The sequence below is a fragment of the Rissa tridactyla genome, chromosome 3 (assembly GCF_028500815.1).
Source record: "Rissa tridactyla isolate bRisTri1 chromosome 3, bRisTri1.patW.cur.20221130, whole genome shotgun sequence".
Lineage (NCBI taxonomy): Eukaryota > Metazoa > Chordata > Aves > Charadriiformes > Laridae > Rissa > Rissa tridactyla.
In genome coordinates, this window is record NC_071468.1 from 88,539,028 (window position 1) to 88,556,566 (window position 17,539).

At 40.3% G+C, this 17,539-nt stretch overlaps 2 protein-coding genes across 3 annotated transcripts in view; one reads left to right on the top strand and one right to left on the bottom strand.

Annotated features, from left to right (window-relative positions):
* Positions 1 to 11,294, top strand: part of CEP162 (centrosomal protein 162) — a 63,797-nt gene extending 52,503 nt beyond the window's left edge. Inside the window, exon 30 of the mRNA XM_054195871.1 lies at positions 11,272 to 11,294. The gene's annotated coding sequence lies outside the window, so the exon portion shown is untranslated. The remainder of the gene's footprint in view (positions 1 to 11,271) is intronic.
* On the bottom strand, positions 915 to 17,266 carry MRAP2 (melanocortin 2 receptor accessory protein 2). 2 transcript variants are annotated; one of them, XM_054195875.1, is made up of 7 exons: positions 17,180 to 17,266; positions 16,375 to 16,495; positions 14,546 to 14,650; positions 13,148 to 13,297; positions 8,096 to 8,195; positions 3,816 to 4,227; positions 915 to 3,533 (listed from the first exon to the last, which is right to left on the bottom strand). In XM_054195875.1, exons 4-6 carry the CDS (start codon positions 13,272 to 13,274, stop codon positions 3,834 to 3,836), a joined length of 621 nt encoding a protein of 206 aa, XP_054051850.1. In that variant the 5' UTR covers positions 13,275 to 13,297; positions 14,546 to 14,650; positions 16,375 to 16,495; positions 17,180 to 17,266; the 3' UTR covers positions 915 to 3,533; positions 3,816 to 3,833. The 2 variants fall into 2 exon arrangements, with proteins under 2 accessions (XP_054051850.1, XP_054051849.1); XM_054195874.1 differs by having other exon boundaries at positions 3,489 to 4,227.
* Between the last annotated feature and the right edge of the window lie 273 nt (positions 17,267 to 17,539).

Here is a 17,539-nt window from a genome sequence, read left to right on the forward strand (position 1 = left end):
ATAACTTTGAATCATAGCATTTAGCCCTTCATGCAGCTAACTACATATCTCATGTCCAAAAATAAGCAAGCCTAGCCCCTCCAACTCTTGCTCTTGTTGGAGAACATGCAGTACAAGGCTCTGTGTTATCCTTGCTGCTTGTCACTACCTGAGGCTACTTTGGAATAAGTTCAGTCCGGCTCTGCAGTACCTCCAGTTGATTTATTTAGCTTTGTCATCTTTCACTGCCAGGAGGACAGGGCAGAGGAGGAAGGGAAAAAGCACAGTTGAACGTGCTTTTGTGAGACAAAGGAGTGTCCTCCCTTGTCAGGGGCTTGTGAGGGGTTTGGTGGGGTTCTTTTAATCAGTGGCAAAAAACATTACTATTAGCAGTATTCAAGATCTACAACTCAGGTGCATAAATACTAAATTGCATGACAAATACACATCACTTCACCTTTTAGCCCCAAGGGTGGTACCTCACTGGATTTTAGTGATTTTAGTTCACGGTTTTACCTTTCCTTTTCTTTAGGAGCAGGCATTTTCTGATTTTAGATTGTAGGGTTGTTTTGGGGTGGTTTTGTTGTTGGTTTTTTTTTTTTTTTTTTAAAAACAGGTACATAGCTAAAACTCATTTACACAGAATAGCATTTCACAAACATTCATCTTTGTAAACTGAAATACATAACTTGACCTGGTACATTCTTACAGAATATAATACATGTTTATGCAAAGAAATATGTCATTATCTTAGGCAAACTCTCCATGAAGTTAAATCTAGCACAGGTGATACATTTATAGTGAGTTTTGAGACAAGGCTCTGAAACAGCCAAAGCAGTAAGAAAATTTGCAATAATCCCTTTTTCAAACACCATTCCAAGTATTTGTTTTGAAGGATTACGCTGGTCAAAACACTTTCTGTTTACTTCATAGTGACCCAACTCATGTTGGTTTTCTGGGAAAAGATGTAATTTTTTGAACACGTTATACAAAGCTGGTTAATTATACCAATCCCTTTTCTCCTGAGGCAAAACACTGTGCCTATTAGTTCTTAAAGCAGTTCTTTCTTTCTCCTTTTTAATATAACTGCTTTTGAGGACTGCAGAAAGTTTCTTTCTTTGCCTTTGACTCTGCTCTAATGCAGAAGAAAAACCTGGATCAGACTGTACCGCTGCCACAGTGCTTCTGAAGTCACGTGCGAGCTGTGCAGCAGGGACTGCCAGGTTATTTTTCCGTAAAAAGCAGCATGAAAGACTTTAAAGATAGAAGGGAGATAATATGGAAAAAGTAGGGCCATCAGGGAAGAACAGAAGCAGGAATGAAACGCTTAAATACCTTTACAGGATTAATACATGCTTCAGAAGGACATTAAGAATACAATTCAAACGTGTTCTAAGCTAAGTTGGTATTATCCCTTGATCATTTTAGTAAATACCTTTCATCTAGGCGTTACCTGTCACCAGCATCCATATACATGAATACTTCTCCTTTCTCCACAAAATAGCCGTTACATACCTAAACAAAAGCCACAAAGATTTAAGGTGGCAGAAGAAGAGCTTAGGTTAGCCCACTGGGAATAACAAGCTTGTCTTTTTCTAAAGCCAGACCTGCATTATTTTGAAACCTAATTTTAAATGCTTTAAAAATAAGCTTCATTTCTTGATTGCAGAGGAGATAGGTTCTACACAGATTTTCCCCTCATTGAAGAAGCATTTCTGGTTTTAGGCATGGCAAAGGGAAAAAAAAAAAATAGATCTAATATCACTGAAGGCAGCTCACTTATCCAGAAATAGGCTATAAAAGCCACATTGAGTAGAAATCCCAGAGCTTGTTAGCAAGAACAATATTGAGCTTCAGTTCAGACAAAGCTTAACCGTTAATTAGATAGCTAACAGTTGTTTGAGGTGCCTCAGCAGCAAGCAGTTGCCACACTCAGAAGGCAGATTTCCCAAATTTCTTTAATTGGGAAGAGAAAAAGGGAAGTCCACAGCTACAGCTTTCATACTCACTCGTGGTCAAGTACTAACTGTAAAAGGAGGCCTGTTCTGCACCTGAAGCAGCACACTGGAGACCTACGTTGCAACCCATGCAGCTACGCTCGTTTATAACAGGGCTCACTTCAGTCCTCTCGGGACCTATTTTCGACCACAGTCTGCTAGTTTTAAACAGTCTCTGCTTTGCTTTAAGTATAACCCCATTACTTTAAACACTAGGAAGTAGCGCAAGAATCACATTTGAAAACAGGAATTTTAGGTGTAAGTGGTTTATAATAAGGGCACAGTAGATGAAATCAAAAGAGGTTACCCCCACACACACACCTTGTATTCTTTAAATGCACAACCCATTTGCTATTTTTTCTATTTGTCAAGTGAAGGAAGAATTAATTCATCGTCATTTAAGCGTCTGAAGAATGTATCAGTAGGCCATTGCTACGTTTTCACTCTGACACAAAGGTGTTGTATACAAAGCAGGTTAGTTTCAAGAAAACCCAGTCAGGCACAGTATCTTGAATCCACTAGTTTCATTTCAGTTAAGAACACCCTGCAGAGCACTCTTACTCCAAATCCAGCAGAGGATTTGAAGCTGGTTCCTCTGCATCCTATGTGCTTGCCCTAAAACCATTTGGCCATTAGTTACCTATGTCTTGAAGAAAGCTAAAACGTAACTTAAGTACTGGCCAAGGTTCAAAACCTTATTCCTTCCCTAAACAATACGCTTCATAGTTGAAATCACACCTATTCAGTCCCCTAACAAACCTCCCCCTGGCAGAACAGCTGTGGTTGCAACACCTTCTCAATTCAGTATGAGAAGATGGAGCAAGTGCAGCTCAGCTATGCCTTTGGAGCTGGTCCTCTCAACAAGTCGAGGCCTGCTAGCCCTTCATTGGCCCACTAGTCAAGAAAGCGCTGCTATAGAGCCAAAAAGCATACGAAGCTTCAGCCTAGAAGCAAAGCATAACACCAGCTTAACATACCACTTCCATTTGCATATAACAACTCTATTGGCAAAAGAATAGTTTTTATCTGATTTCCTGTGATTTAGCTACTGAATCCTGCACTTCCCAAACTGGAAGTTCGCATCAGCAATTTAAAAAAAAAAAAAAAAAAACACCAAAACAAAACAAAATCAAATTACTGTTTGTGTAGAATACTAATTGCAGATCATCACTGGGCAGCTGTCAGAATATCACTCTGAAGTACTGTAATTACAGGCACCAATTTGCTTTTACTCAGCAGCAGGTGGTGGTAGCATTTTGTAAACGCTGCAACCGAACAATTTAATATGAGAGAGGCAATTCCCTCTATAAGCTTTGTAAGTTGAGTTTAACCTGCACCAAGAAGCAGTTCGGAATCAGAAGCTGAAGTTAATGCCAAGCAGATATCCATTGTGCTGCCCAGTTTCAGGTGTCCTTTTTGGGAGTGGCAGAAGCTGCAGAACCTCCCCAGGGGCTGCCTCTTTGATTCTTTGCTTCAGTCTTAATTTGAGGTTTACGCTTTTCTTGGCCGAGGAGTTTTCACAAACCTCCCAATGCCACGCTCCGGCCTTCACCATCCCTGCAAATTGTTACGGTATCCTTCAGAAGCTGGACATAAGCACTCATTTACAAAACAAAGAACAAAACAAAACAACAAAAAATTAAAAATCAACATAATGCTGGGCAAAAGGTTTAGACCACAGAAGGCATCAGAATAATGCATTCAGTGTTTTGTCTAAATCGAGTTCTGTCAGCACAGCCAGTCTTACATACAATGAAAAGTGCAGGTCCGGAATACCTTCTGTCAAAATATCAGAAAGTCAAGAAAGGCTTTAAAGTGGACAATAACGGGAATGTTTACCTTAAAGTAAAAGACTTTTCAGTCAAGGATCCGATGGGAAGACTGCATGACCGATTTGCTTTCTAAAATGATTGGTGGCTCTGAGATGAGGAGATCATCCTCACCTAGTGAAGAGTTCTGCTCTGTGTTCACGAAGTTAGGAATGTTAAATTTTGTAAGACAATTTAGGTCCTCCTCAAACATTCCACTGCTCCTGGGAACTTCCTGGAAGTGGATATGACTCTCCAGACTGGGACCTTTCTGACTTTGTTTTGCTTTGTCCAAATGTTCCACTTCATTAATACAGAAATGGAAAAGTGACCGGGATTCTTCAGCTATTTGACGAGAAAAGACCCTCTCTGACTCTAGAGGTCTTCCAAAATCTGCCACAAAGCTATTCATGCAAAATCTTTTTTCAGAGGGTTCTGCATTGCTAAGGAGGAAAAAGAAAAATACAGTAAGCACAGAAGTAGAACTATTTGAGTTCTTAACAACAAATTGGGTTTCAGTAACCATTATTATCAGGAAGAAGGGAAACCCTACAGTTTATCTACAACAGAATTTGAAAGCCGGCACTATTTATTATTTTCTGCTGAAGCTATTTTAAGTCTTGATTTGTCACAATAATTCTCCATGAGAATAAGTTATCCATGCCAGCACTGTTAAACAGCACTTCTAGTAATCTAAATACTTTAATAATCAGATAATCAGCTCACGGAATGAGCTTAGACATACTCTTCAATATTTCCTCTTGATATCACGTAGTAAAAAATAAAAATAAAAGTTTTATAGTGACCCAGAATGTTGAGGACATACAATACAGAATAATCCTGCGCTCACGAGCAGAGAACACGTGATCTAATACACTGATATTTTTGGATTCTGAAATTCACAAACATTATGTGTATTTTGGGGAGGATTTTTTTTTTTTTTTTAGATCTTGACTAGAAACTTGCATAGTCTTGTTCTCTTGCTCATTACAGCACACAAGTATACCTCAGCGTATGATCTTTTCAGAACACTCAAAACAAGAAAAGCAGCCTCAGAAATCCCAGTTTTACTGCAGGAAGGAGCAGAGCCACCTGGACAATCAAATCCCTTTCACAGTATTTGGGCCAACAGAATCCTCTGAATCCCAGAAGCTGCCAACAAGAGAGCAGGAAGGTGAATGCCCAATACCTTGAGCATCGCACATACTGAAAACGACTCCAAACAAGCAGTTGCTAATGAACTAACACAAGCTCCCTTTTCTGGCAGTCTTCCAGCCTGCGATGCTGGGATCCGGTCTGTTGGATTTAGTACTGAGCTCTGGACTCTGCCCGCGGGACTTGAGTACGCTGTCAGGGTACAGACCATTTTGCCCAGTATACCCTTCTAACAGGGGCATACTGGTTTGGTACTGACACTGGAGATTCCTTGATAGCTAAAACACCCCTTCTCTCAACACTCCCTCAAGCGACCGGGAATACTTGGCAAATCATGGAAAGGAATAAGCAGCCAGTCTTCCAAAATAGCAGGATTTGGCATCCCAAAGGGAACTTGGGGGATCTAAACAGATCCTTAGTACCAATCCAGAAGTTTTACCATGAACCTGAAAAACCTCCCTGACTACGTTTTCAGCAAACACTGAATCTGTAGAAGGAGATTTTAGTTCAGTGGATCTGCATCTGGATTTCATCCCAGAATCTTAATTGAAACCAACCAATTTCTAAAAAAAAAAATTCAGTCATTTCACCTTTACTGCAACTAACTGTACAACCTGTCTCAATAGCTGCATGACGCTTTGAGATTACATGAGCCAATATTTTGTACAGATAGGTTACATGAACACATGTAACAAATGCATTTTTAAGGACGCTTTTAAATGCGGAAACAAACATAGCATACTATTTTCTCCCAAGTGATGAACGAGAATACTTTTCAGGCAAAAATTCAGGAAGATTGTCAACACTATTCTTTGTCGCACAAGCTAATGTTCTACACATATTAATGTGCAAGCAAACAAAAGAGTGGTGCAACAGGCACCATTTCCACAAGTAAAGAAATTTCTACCTCTCCCCATCCGTATCCTGACCCATTTTTTCTGGTCCAAGAATGTACCCAATTCCGAACATCTTGTACAATTTTGAAAAGTACATGCTATCATACCCCTTTATATTGAACCAAGAAAAGCATACTACTAGAAAAATCGGAGTATTCTACTTTGGATCCATCCATCTGAACCCAGCTACACTTATCTCTCAAACTAATGGTACTTTAAAGAACAGCCAAATTGACTTACTGAAGTCAGACATGTCCATCAATCAGAATGGCTTTCTCCCAAGACCTAAGAACCCCATTAACATCTATTTCTAAAGGAGGGCTGTAAGACAGACGACTAATGAAACAATGAGTCATGAAGAATCCAGTCAGGTATAAAGACAGAAGATATAAACTAAAACCACAGTCTGCACTGGTTTTACAGGTAGGTGTCTGTGTTCTCCAGTTTTTCTATGCATAAAAAAAAAAAAAAAAAGAGAGGAAACAATAGTATTCACTACCCTTAGCATATTCCAGTACCATACACATTGGGTTACCAAATCTCGAAAAAAATAGTGCTCAAATTTGTTAAGAGTGCCAACTCAGCAGGAAAGCATTCAAGCACCCACTGCAAAGGAAGTTTAAAACAAATACAGAAAGGAATAACTGGACTCTCTTCAGCAACCGAAGAAAAAAAAAAAAACAACAAACATATTAAGATTTAGACTGGAGTGGACTTCTGGAGGTCTCTCCCCTGATCACTGCAATGCCAACTCTTAATTCAGATCAAGTTATCTGGATGGGAAACTTGACCAAAAATGGAGGTTTCACAAACTCCCTAGGCAATGGGTTCCAAGAAAATTGATGGAGAAAGCAGAAACACAGTGGGAGATTCCAAGCAGCCCTCTGCTACCTGAAAGTACATTTTTACAAGTATACAAGCTTTTGACAAATATCCATATTACATTCTCTTTGTTATACATTTGACTTCATCACTTCTTCCCCTCTCATATTATTCATGTGGGAGCAGACTCAGATGCTTAGCTAAGAAACAAGATCTCCGGGGAAAAGAGGCAGCACACCATCACTTACAAAGACTTAAATAGATTTGGGAGCAAGGTCTAGCTACTTTATGACAGTCTGTAAGAGAGGCAAAAATACCAGCCATGAAATTCAGCAAGTCAGTTCTGGGAAGCTGAACTCTTCTGCCTTTCTTTCCTTCTCACAGAAACAAAAGCTTAGGAGCACAGAAGAGGCACACGATAGGCATATGCACTCCCTAGTACGGCCCTGCCTCTAGAGATGTGCTATTACACAAAGTTTCAGACCTACTCCACGTATGACTAAATAGCAAAGGGCCCTCAACAGACAGAAATAGGCAGGCTGCTTTAGGAAGTGATAAGCACTAACAATTTTCTTTCACAATCAGCTTCTCATAACTGCTACCTGCCTGCAAGCAATCTCACTCTCCAGAGAGGCTTTTTATTTCTACTTTATGGCATGCAAGCCTGAGAGGAGACGTGGGTTTAAACTTTCCCAGGGGAAGGGACACTGACAGCCTGCGTGCTGCGCAAATGCAGATAAACGGTTGATGCAAGGCATGGTCTGCACATACTGATCAGATGGAAAGAGCTGGGGACTTTGGTGTTAAACAAGTGTGGGCTGATCTGTATTTCAGCATCTACTAGAATTTCTCAGGAGAAACTAAGACACTCTGGGGAGCAACAACGTTAAGGGAAGATTTTGTAAATACCACCAGTAGTAGTGTTGGTACTACTTTTGGACTTGAAGACACAAACACATAAAAACCCTCCAGACTTCAACTTCCTTAATTTAACATCTGCACTGCATTTTATTTGTATGTACTCCATCAATATTCACTCTGTTCCATCCCATCATAACATAAGCCTACCTAGAATGACCCCATTAATTTGCAGAGCAGCAATCTAAAGCCATCTTTTTTGGCAACCTACCCACCACCTTCCTTTAGCACGAAAATGCATACGCGCAGCTATTCCCTTTTTACTGCCTTCCTACTATTTTCTAAATAGGGAACACATTAATAGCAATTCTACAGAACTGGTCTCCTAGAAGTGCTTGGAGCAAAGATTAATTGAAACAAGGATAGACAACACCCTTTCATAAATTTCATAAGAATGGAGTAGAACAAGATGGTGCCGAGCTACTGCAATGTGAGCACTGTCGCTGCTTGTTTGGGGGTTGCAAAAGAACAGACACACCACTTAGCAGACTGAATTTGTTAATACAGTTTTCAGACTCACTCTTGATGTGGTGCTCCTGTCTTCGTCAGCAGGGTCAAGACAAAAAACATGAAGATGACAAAAACCGCAAGACCAACCCAAAATCCAATCACAATGGAATCTGGTGAAAAAAAGACAAACAAGATGATCAGTATTTCACCTGCACTTGCAAAAAGTTCCCTTCCACATATAGCATGGCTACAAATCCCCAAAGACTTTGCATCTTATTCCTGGATCACGGAGAAGAAGAACAATCAGATTTATTGTTATTTTTATACAGAAAGCTGCCATTGAAGCTCTCATTTCCAGCCTGAATTTTACTGGTGTCTGGACAAACCAGAAGATGAAAGAGGGAAGACACTCAATTGTCTTGGTTAGTAAAATGAGAGCAGCTCCCTTTGTGATGTCCTGCCCACGTTCAAGCATCAGTTGGAAACAACTTCAGTGCTAGAACTCAGAAAAGAGGATTACTTGATTTTCAGCAATAACCCCTATCCCTGCAGAACTGTACTGCTATTTTAAACAATTTCTGACCAAGACCATTAGGTTTCTATATTTTGATGGATTTCTTTGACACAATAGGTTTAGGAAGACCTAGCTTTCTTTCAGTGGTAAAATAGAGAGTTCTGAAAGAAATGGAACAGCAAATAGTTTTATCTGTGATCTCAACAAATATCAGTAACTAACATATACAATACATTTTTGAATACTTTTTGATTTGGGTTTCCAACTTGCATACAAAAAACTCAGAGGAACCAAATGCATTTGGAAAAAAGAAGTCAAACCACCAGTTAATTAAAAGGAAACTACCAATGCAATAGCCAAATATAGAAGCACATTAATATACAAACATGCAAGAAGTCTTGGTCAACGCAGGTATCTGATCTACCTTTAACCTCTCATTACACATCTACTACTGAACCTCAAAGATCTTTGCTAGCTGTAAAGCTATGTGATGATCCATCTGACCCGCTGCAGCAGGAACAGCACAGAGCTTTAGCCACTATTTTCAATCTCCTACAGGACTACCTAAAGACACCAGAAAACTAGGAATCAGCTATCCTGCCTGGTGCTTGACCCCAACAGTTAATCACACTCCCACTGTGAAATATCTTTCGCGTTAAAAGGCAGATCTGGAAACTGGAAATCAATTCAAACCATTTGCTCTTTCTCTGTGAAGTCAAAGGGCCTGCTGCAACTTGAGATTTTCTTCCTGTGAAAATACTTTATCACAATCAAGTCACTCCTTAATCCCTTTTTCTGGTAAGCTAAGGAGGTTAAATTTCAAGGCTCTCACTGCAACGTTTATTCCATCTCTCCTCTGCCACATCTTCCCCTCTCAACACCTTTGTAAAGTAACTAGAGGGTGGTTCAAGAATAGGTTTCCAGAGGGGTGAGAGAGAGTTTGTAATACTCCTTTTTGCTTCAAGCATACGAGTTTATTTCTGTAATTCCACGCATTACGAGCCCTATATTATTTTCAGAATCATTCTAGAAATATAGCCAGTATTTAGTGGTTCAAGATGCATCTTGTGTTTGGCCTTACTAATACACAACAGCTCGTGATTTATCTGCCATCCTACTAGACTTTGTAGTACCTGAAAAATTCATCTAAAAACAGATACTCCCGTTAAAAAATTTACCACTTAACTATTTATAGCTACTATTTCCTAACAGTTATTCAAACATGCTTCAGTGATATGCAACTGCATGGATAACCGGAACGTAAAGTCTTATCAAGATGTCTAAAAAAAATATGCACGCAGGTTTCCTCTGTTCCAAAGGTACAAAAAAAGGTTTTTGGTTATATCTCTGCTGGTCAGGTTATCTCCTGGCTATCTTTGTCCATTTACTTTCTGAAGTTTTAATATACACAACATCAGGTGTCTACTTTTCTGGATTTTCTGATTTCTAGTTCCTGCCCTCATCACTTCTCCTCAGGCAGAACATACTTTTTGCTTGTAAAACAGCTTTTTCCTTTTTTTTTTTTTGCAGCCATATACCTGAAAAGTCACTGTGGCATTTGAAGATCTCATCTTCTCCCAACCTGTGCTTTTTTCTTTTCCTTTTTTTTTTTTTTTTTTTTTTTTTTTTTAAGAAATGTATTTCTATGTATTAGATTGTTTTGTCAATATATTTCTTCACAGGTAACTTTGCATAAGTTTTACTTTGCTCTCAGAAAATAGGCTTCTGAATTCCTTCGTATATAGATTAAATTATTAGGAACTTCCACTTGCCTACAATTAATTAAATTAACATTGTCCTGAAAGTGGCCTCCAACTTTCCCTTGTGGAATTCATCTTACCTATGGTTCAAAACAGTGCCCTTATGCTGGGTGAAATATTTTGTGTATCATAAATTAATTTAAAAAATAAAAAAAAAAATCACACACCTCTAATTTTACAGAGGATCAGCGATATTTTACAGCTGGCCAACTGTCACTGCCAGCCTGCACCACTGAAACTGGAGCCTGCTCCCCCTTCAACATAAGTTACAGGCATTCATTAACACCCCAGTTTTGACATCTTCCTTTCTTTTAGACTCTTTTCTGGACTTTGGTAGCATTCACATTCACGTATCTAACAGCATTCAAAGACCATCCCACCGTAACAGCACTTGCTGCTCTCGGAGCAGCACACAAACAAGTGCCCTACTCAGCCACTTCCGAATTTTCAGTACTCGGACCTAAACAGAGTGGCACCACCGACATTTTCTCCTCCCACCACACACCTCCCCGCCAACTGGTCAGGCCATTTATCCCTTTGGCTTCATTAGAGCTCACAGTACAACTGTGCAACATGCAGCTGAGCCAACAGCACCATTTTAACTCTACACTTTAAGCCAGATCACTGAAGCAGCCTCTCTCATTGCTTCCACCTCAGTTTATACGACTGATTTGAATTCCGCTGCTACTACAAAAGTTACAATAGCACACCTAAAGGAGTATTTCCAAGTGGTAATACGTCTACAAAGCCCCAACCTCACTGTTTGTGACATCTGCCTCTACAAAATTTATCTTTGTTAGCAGGGGTTAAAATAAGCCTACTTCCAGCTGTGCCAAAGGCTAGAAGATTTAAGATTTTTTTACATGGCAAAAAAGAAAAAAAGTCAGTAAGTCAAAAAAATGAAGATTTGTTAATATTCAGTGTCTCCCTCCTAATACAACCCCAGTGTAATCTCTTCTCCTTCCTCCCCAGGTTAGGATTTCAGTGAAGTTAAATGTCTGACCACATTGCCTCCACATTCCTCAGTGTCAACTCAAACGGAAATAGACAGAACAAGAAAAATATCAAGAACGTACCATGTCAAGAAATATCATGACATCCACAACATAGACTATTCCTTGACCAGATTAAACTCAGCCCTCTGAGAATGCATGCTGTAACACTAAAGTAAACAGAGCCAACTTCAATCTATCACTTAAAAAAACAAACCCAAAACAGCAACTGGAAAAAAAAAAAGCACAGAAGGGACTACCCAGGTCACTGATTCAATACTACTCTTAATCTCTCGTTCATAAGTACATCAAGCTCCACCGGAAAAGCAGCTGTTTCTTCTGTCCCATTCTATTAGTTGTCCAGAGTCCTCCTGCTCAACAAACAGCACACAGTCAGACAGCAAAGCTGAGCTGCCACGCTCAGCACGGCAATCCAAGATCCGTTTTGACACTATACCTTCCGCAGTCCTGAGGTAACTATCATTTATATTTTTTCCTCATCACGCTCTTTGACACACTGAGCTAAAAAGAAGGCGTGTACATAACACCGCAGCTAATCTTCATAATCAGTAATCTTTGTAATCAGGTTTGGCCTCTGATTAAGTGGAAGAATGGAATATAAAGTAGAAACATAATAAAAGCTAACCTACATTTTTGAAGTACCTACATTTGTAAAAATACAGACAGTAATCAGCAGACTGGGGGGGGAGGGGGGGGAAGGTAAAGTACAATTCAGGCTAAAAAGCAACTTCAGCTCTAGTTCTTTTAAAAATATTAAGAACTTCAACAAGTTTCTTCTGACCCTTCCAGTCGCCCCAAAACCTCCTGACTATGCAGAGCCAAGGGCGATCAGCCTTTCTGGGCTATTGATTGCCACTGCAAGCACTCCTCTTTCCTAGTCTGAATCCTCATCCTGATGAATGAGGCAGAAAGTAGGTATCCCACCCTGGACCAGTGCTCTAGCACTGGATGGAAACCCTTCCCCAAGACTTCGAAGACTGGTGCTCAAACCCTCTCGCAGTGTATCCTGCTCACAAACAAAGAAATGAAATTATTTGCTTCTCTTTGGCAAAACACTTACAAAACACATGCAGTAATCTGAGCTAGTCTCTGTTACTTTTTTTTTTTTTACCCACACCTATCTTCTCCCCCGCGCCTCGAAAAAAAAAGAAATTTCATAGAAGTCAAAAACATTGCCTAGACTTTAGGTAAGTGTTGGTCCAGCCATACTAGCTTGTCCTAGCTAAATTTCCTCTCAATTCCTACACATAGTTTTCATCTCCCTGGTCCCTGTTCTCCACTTGTTACTTCAACTGTTAAGACAGCTCCAGTATTAGCAGAGTGCTCAATTTAGCACACTCCTCCTATGAGGTCCCAACGATAGATATTTCTTCAGAAAAAGAAATTTATTTTTTTTGTTTTAAATCTTTCATAGAAAATAAGTTTAAGGCTATAAAGAAAAACCAAAAGCAGTAAGGCTGCCCACCGCTGCCTTTTTAGCATTAACAGGAAAAGCAGGGCAAAACAGATCATATACCAAGTAGTCTCCAGAAGCAGCAGTAGCTGTATTTGCTGTTATGAAGTCTTCCTGATCCTCTGATATTCCTCAGTATTGACAAATTTCTACCACAGACAATAAATCCGTGGTCCTCTCATACACAAGAAGAGTAGTCAACAAAGAGACACAGAATCATAAACTATTATAACAATCTAATAAACAGAGTAATAACTCTAATTGCTGAGAATCCAAAAAAACAGAAGATATATTTTTGTACAATAATCAGTAACAAATGAAGAATAGGAACATAAAGATGGGCAAGCTCAGCTGCGATGGAATGTATCTCTACTAAACTTACACTTATGAGCCTTCAGGCCTTCAAACGACACTGGTCCATACTCATAGTACTCATACTCCCAGGTGTAATCAGAGTTAGACAAGGCCTGCTGGGAGGTTCTGTTAGAAATCAGCCTCAGGGCAGACATCTTGCACCTAAATAAATATATACCTGTGGATAAAAAAATGTGTTAATAAAGACGACACACTTATAGCGCATCTTTTGATTTTATACAGAATCCTTTCTTATTTATGGGATCTCTTCCTCGCCACTGTTCCCAAGAGCAACTCACACTTAAAAGGCTCTCCTGTTCCTTTAAAATCCAGTATCATTGCCCCATCAGACAAAGCCATCACATTCCCTCCCATTCCTTCCCCAGTCTTTGCTGGCCAACTACTAGTCAACACCAAGCTTCTCTTCAATGGAAAGAAGAGAATCTACGTTCACTTCCACACAGATGTCTGTAAATATACAAAGGCATCAAACACAGGTTCCTCAGATTGAATATAGCTTTTATAGCTCAAAAATAGTAAATACCAAAGATCACCAGGCTCAGCGGCTTAGGGTAAATGCTGCCATGAAAATCTGGATGGAGAAATGGCTGGACCACCAGGCTTAAAGGGTTATATCATCCATCCAAAGTCCAACTTGCAGCTGGTTACCAGCAGTACCCCTTAGACTGACATTGGGGTAATAGTGTTTAACATTTTCCTTAAAGAGCTGGAAAGTGAAATGGAGTGCACTTGTAGCAAATTCATGGATTATAGGGGGACGGTCAAGAGGCTGGAGGACAGCAGCTACTCAGAAGGACCTGGACAAGCTGGAGAAAGGGACTGACAGGAACCTCGTGAGGATCACCAATGCAAATGCAAAGTCCTGCATCTGGGAGAGAATAATCCCATGCAGTAGTACAGGCTGGGGGTTTACTGCCAGAGAGCTGCTCTACAGAGAGGGACCTGTGATGGACAAGAAGCTGAACACAAGTCAACAATATGCCTTGTGGCAAAGAAAGCCAAGTGTGTACTGGGCTGAATTAATGAAAGCACAGCCAGCAGGTCAAGAGAAGTGTTTCTTCTCTACTCACCGCTGGTAAGACTGTATCTGGGATACCGTATCTGGCTTTGGGATCCCCAATAACAAAAGACAGACATGCTGGGGCAGGTCCAGTGGAAGGCCACCAAGACGGTCAGGGAGCTGAAGTACAGGATGCACAAGACCCTAAAGGAACTGGGTTTGTTTAGCCTGGAGAAGAGAAGGCTCCTGGGAGACCTTAGCGCTGTCCACAGTTACAATTATAGTCAGAGGGTGCAGAGATGATGGAGCCAGACTCTTCTCAGAGGTGCAGAGTAAGAGGACAAGAAGCAATGGACACAAACTGGGAAATGGAAAATTTAAATTAGATACAAGGAAAAAGTTTACCTCATCTAGTTGAAAATGCTTTGAGCAGGAGGCTGGACCAGATGACCACCAGAGGTCCCTTCCAACCTAAATTTCTCTGTGCTAATAAACAGCTTCAATATGCCACTACGGAAGGAAAATAAAGCAGGAGTGATTTTCCCCACACATTAACAAAACTGCAATGCAACATTAAGCATCATTACATTGTCGTGACAGATATTTCTGTCACAACACTGCACTAGAGACTTGCATTTTGCAGAGTAATTTTTTCAGAATATTAAGACAGTTTTATGTATGCCAAAAGAGAGCACAGCTTTGTGAAAAAGATCTGCTGCAGCATTTAGAGTCAGTACTTCCAACTTGAAACATATTACAAAATACTTTCTGTAAAAGCAAATTGAGCTGTGGGTAATTTTGCATTCAATAAAAACCCAGCCGGATGAAGACTTCATGCAGTTTATAAGACTATTGCAATTAGTTTTTCCGTGGACAATGAAACTTACCAGATCACAAAGTCAAATCCAGATAAAATTTCTTTAAAAGAAGGGCCTTAAATAGCCATGTCACTCAAAATAACTGAACCTTCAGTCCTTTCTAAGGATAATTAGATTGACTAAGGCTGTGCAAGTAAAGAGGAGGGCCATACACAAAGAACCGGAATCAGACACAAAATGAAGAACACAAATTCACCCAGGGAATATAAACAGCTTTTCAAATTTATAAAAAAAAAAAGTCTTTCTGCACCTATTTTCCTGTGAGTAAACACTGGCAGGAATGTCTCAAAATAAATAATTTCAAATAATTTCAAATAAACAGTGAAGTATATGCCTGAAAAAGTAAACTTCACACCCAGTCACAACGTCCGGAACCCTGAACGCATAACAAAACTTGACTAGCAAGTGATAAATCCTTTAAAACAAGAAATGGATCTATTTATCAACTGAAACCCACTTAGTTTTCACAATGATCAATTTGCCAACAGGAAGGGGGCAGGGGACACTAAGACTTTGCTTCTCCCAAAGAAGAGCAAAGCAGGGTGAGCTGGCATGCTATCAGCCTGTCATGTGCATCTGTCAGGCTGCAGCAGGTCATGGAGGGACTGCGGGTGCCAGATAAGGGCTTCTAGGAAGGAATTCCCCCAGGAGATGCACTCAAAGGGTTCTTTCTGCCAGGAGTGGACAGCAGCGATTCGTCCAACAACTCTGAGGCATGACAGCAAGCTCATCTAATTGACCTTGCTGAGGGTTTTTTTGAGGGGGACACAGGAGTTAAGGCAAACATGAAAGCCCCTCTGTTGACTTTGATGTGTATGGATGCAGAAAGCCTTTCCTCCCCCTGGCTTATTTCTTTCAGGAGAAAGTGAGCAACAAAAAGCTTCACTTCGATCACTCAAGAAACCCCAAAGCAGGGCTGTGTTCAGCGCTGCCAGCCAGGAGATTCAGGGAGGTCAGTCTCCTGGAAACTAAAAAGGGCAAGTGCTCGTGGCCTTCTTCTGGGCCATTGGGTTGGTTTCTGCAGATAAAGGACGTCAACAGGTACCCAGACTCTCCCCATGGAGACACAACGACAACTCCTGGACTTGAATTATACCTTCATGAGAACTCATTTGTAAACTCTGAGAAAGTTTGTAAGGTCACAGCTTGCTTGCCAGTGGCACCTCAGCAAGTCAGTTTGACGTCTGGGCTACATTTGCACAAAATCCACATCTTTCACATGCAGCAAGTGGGGCATCAAACACTGCTGCAGTTAGACTATTTGCTTCAATGTGGACAGCATCAGCACATTGCACAATGCTTACAACTTCTTACCTTTCAAACTGAGTCACTGTAAAGGCAAATCTGGGCACATACCATATCTGAGGCACACCTTCACAGTTTACACCACCACTAGGGCCACAAAGACAAATCTGGTTTTGTGTACATCTGGAACCAGTCTTGTATATAACCAGCAACAACCGCCTACAAACCTGACCTGCATGCACAAGAATAAATCCATGTGGACTGGTCAATGTACTGTTCATTTCTGGAGCAAGAGAAAGTACCAATATGGCAGACACAAGCAACTTAGTAAATTTTCAGTCAAAAACTACATTTGTTTTCCACATACTTCCATTCTTCTTACTGACATCTAAGTCAGTAGGGTCTAAGCACTTTACAGTCTTCATAGAGTAAACAAACAAACTGTTGGCCCCTTGCAAACTGTGAAGATCCCAAAAGCCAGACAGGGAAAAAAAGTAGCAACATTTCAAGATGTGAGAAGTCCTAGCCTGAGAAAGGTTAGCACTACACCCTAATGCATGAGCTCCATCAGCTAGGCAGGGCAATTAACCTAGAAGTTGTTAGCTATGAGAAATTAACAACTCGGGCTGTTCTCATACTCCATAAGTCCCCATACCAGCAACAATATTCTGCATGGGGGAAGAAGGGAATTACCCACCACGACCACACTCCTTTTTACGCCACCCCAAGGATTAAGAGGTGAGATCAGAGGGAAAGAAGTCAACAACGAAAGCAAGCACAAACTTATTTACTCTGCACTGCATGAGCTGAAAGTGCAGCTCATCTTTTCTCCAATGCTACTACATGGCTACTGCTTCAAAAAACCTCTACCACTACCAACCACTAATGAGAAAGGAGTCTGCAGGAAATACTTAACCAAATGTTCCTTGCTTCTTAACGATTCTCAAGATTTTAGATGTGCACGATTTGAGATCAAACTTGTGGTCTTTTCAGGGAAATATCCAGTCTTCCTGCCTGCAATAAAAGAGAGGAAAGCAAGCTATACTAAACAAGTGAAATTTACCAAGAAAAACAGAAAGATAACTGAAAACTGACTGTACAATTGAAAAAAAAAAAAAAACAAAAACAATCATACATACTAACTGTGAGTGCATAACACCTGGGACTTCTCTTGGAGAGAAAAGGAAGTACTACTGTTAACATTGGTTATGTTTGTGACTGATGCATCGTATGCATAAGCCATTGCACTAAAATAGCAAGGATGACGCTGGATCAT

Excerpts from the sequence above, each read along its gene's own strand:
- MRAP2 (XM_054195875.1), bottom strand. The coding sequence starts at position 13,274 with ATGTCTGCCCTGAGGCTGATTTCTAACAGAACCTCCCAGCAGGCCTTG. Across the intron at positions 8,196-13,147 it reads AGGCCTGAAGGCTCATAAGT|ATTCCATTGTGATTGGATTT; the intron begins GTAAGTTTAGTA and ends TTTTTTCACCAG. Across the intron at positions 4,228-8,095 it reads ACAGGAGCACCACATCAAGA|CAATGCAGAACCCTCTGAAA; the intron begins GTGAGTCTGAAA and ends TTTCCTCCTTAG.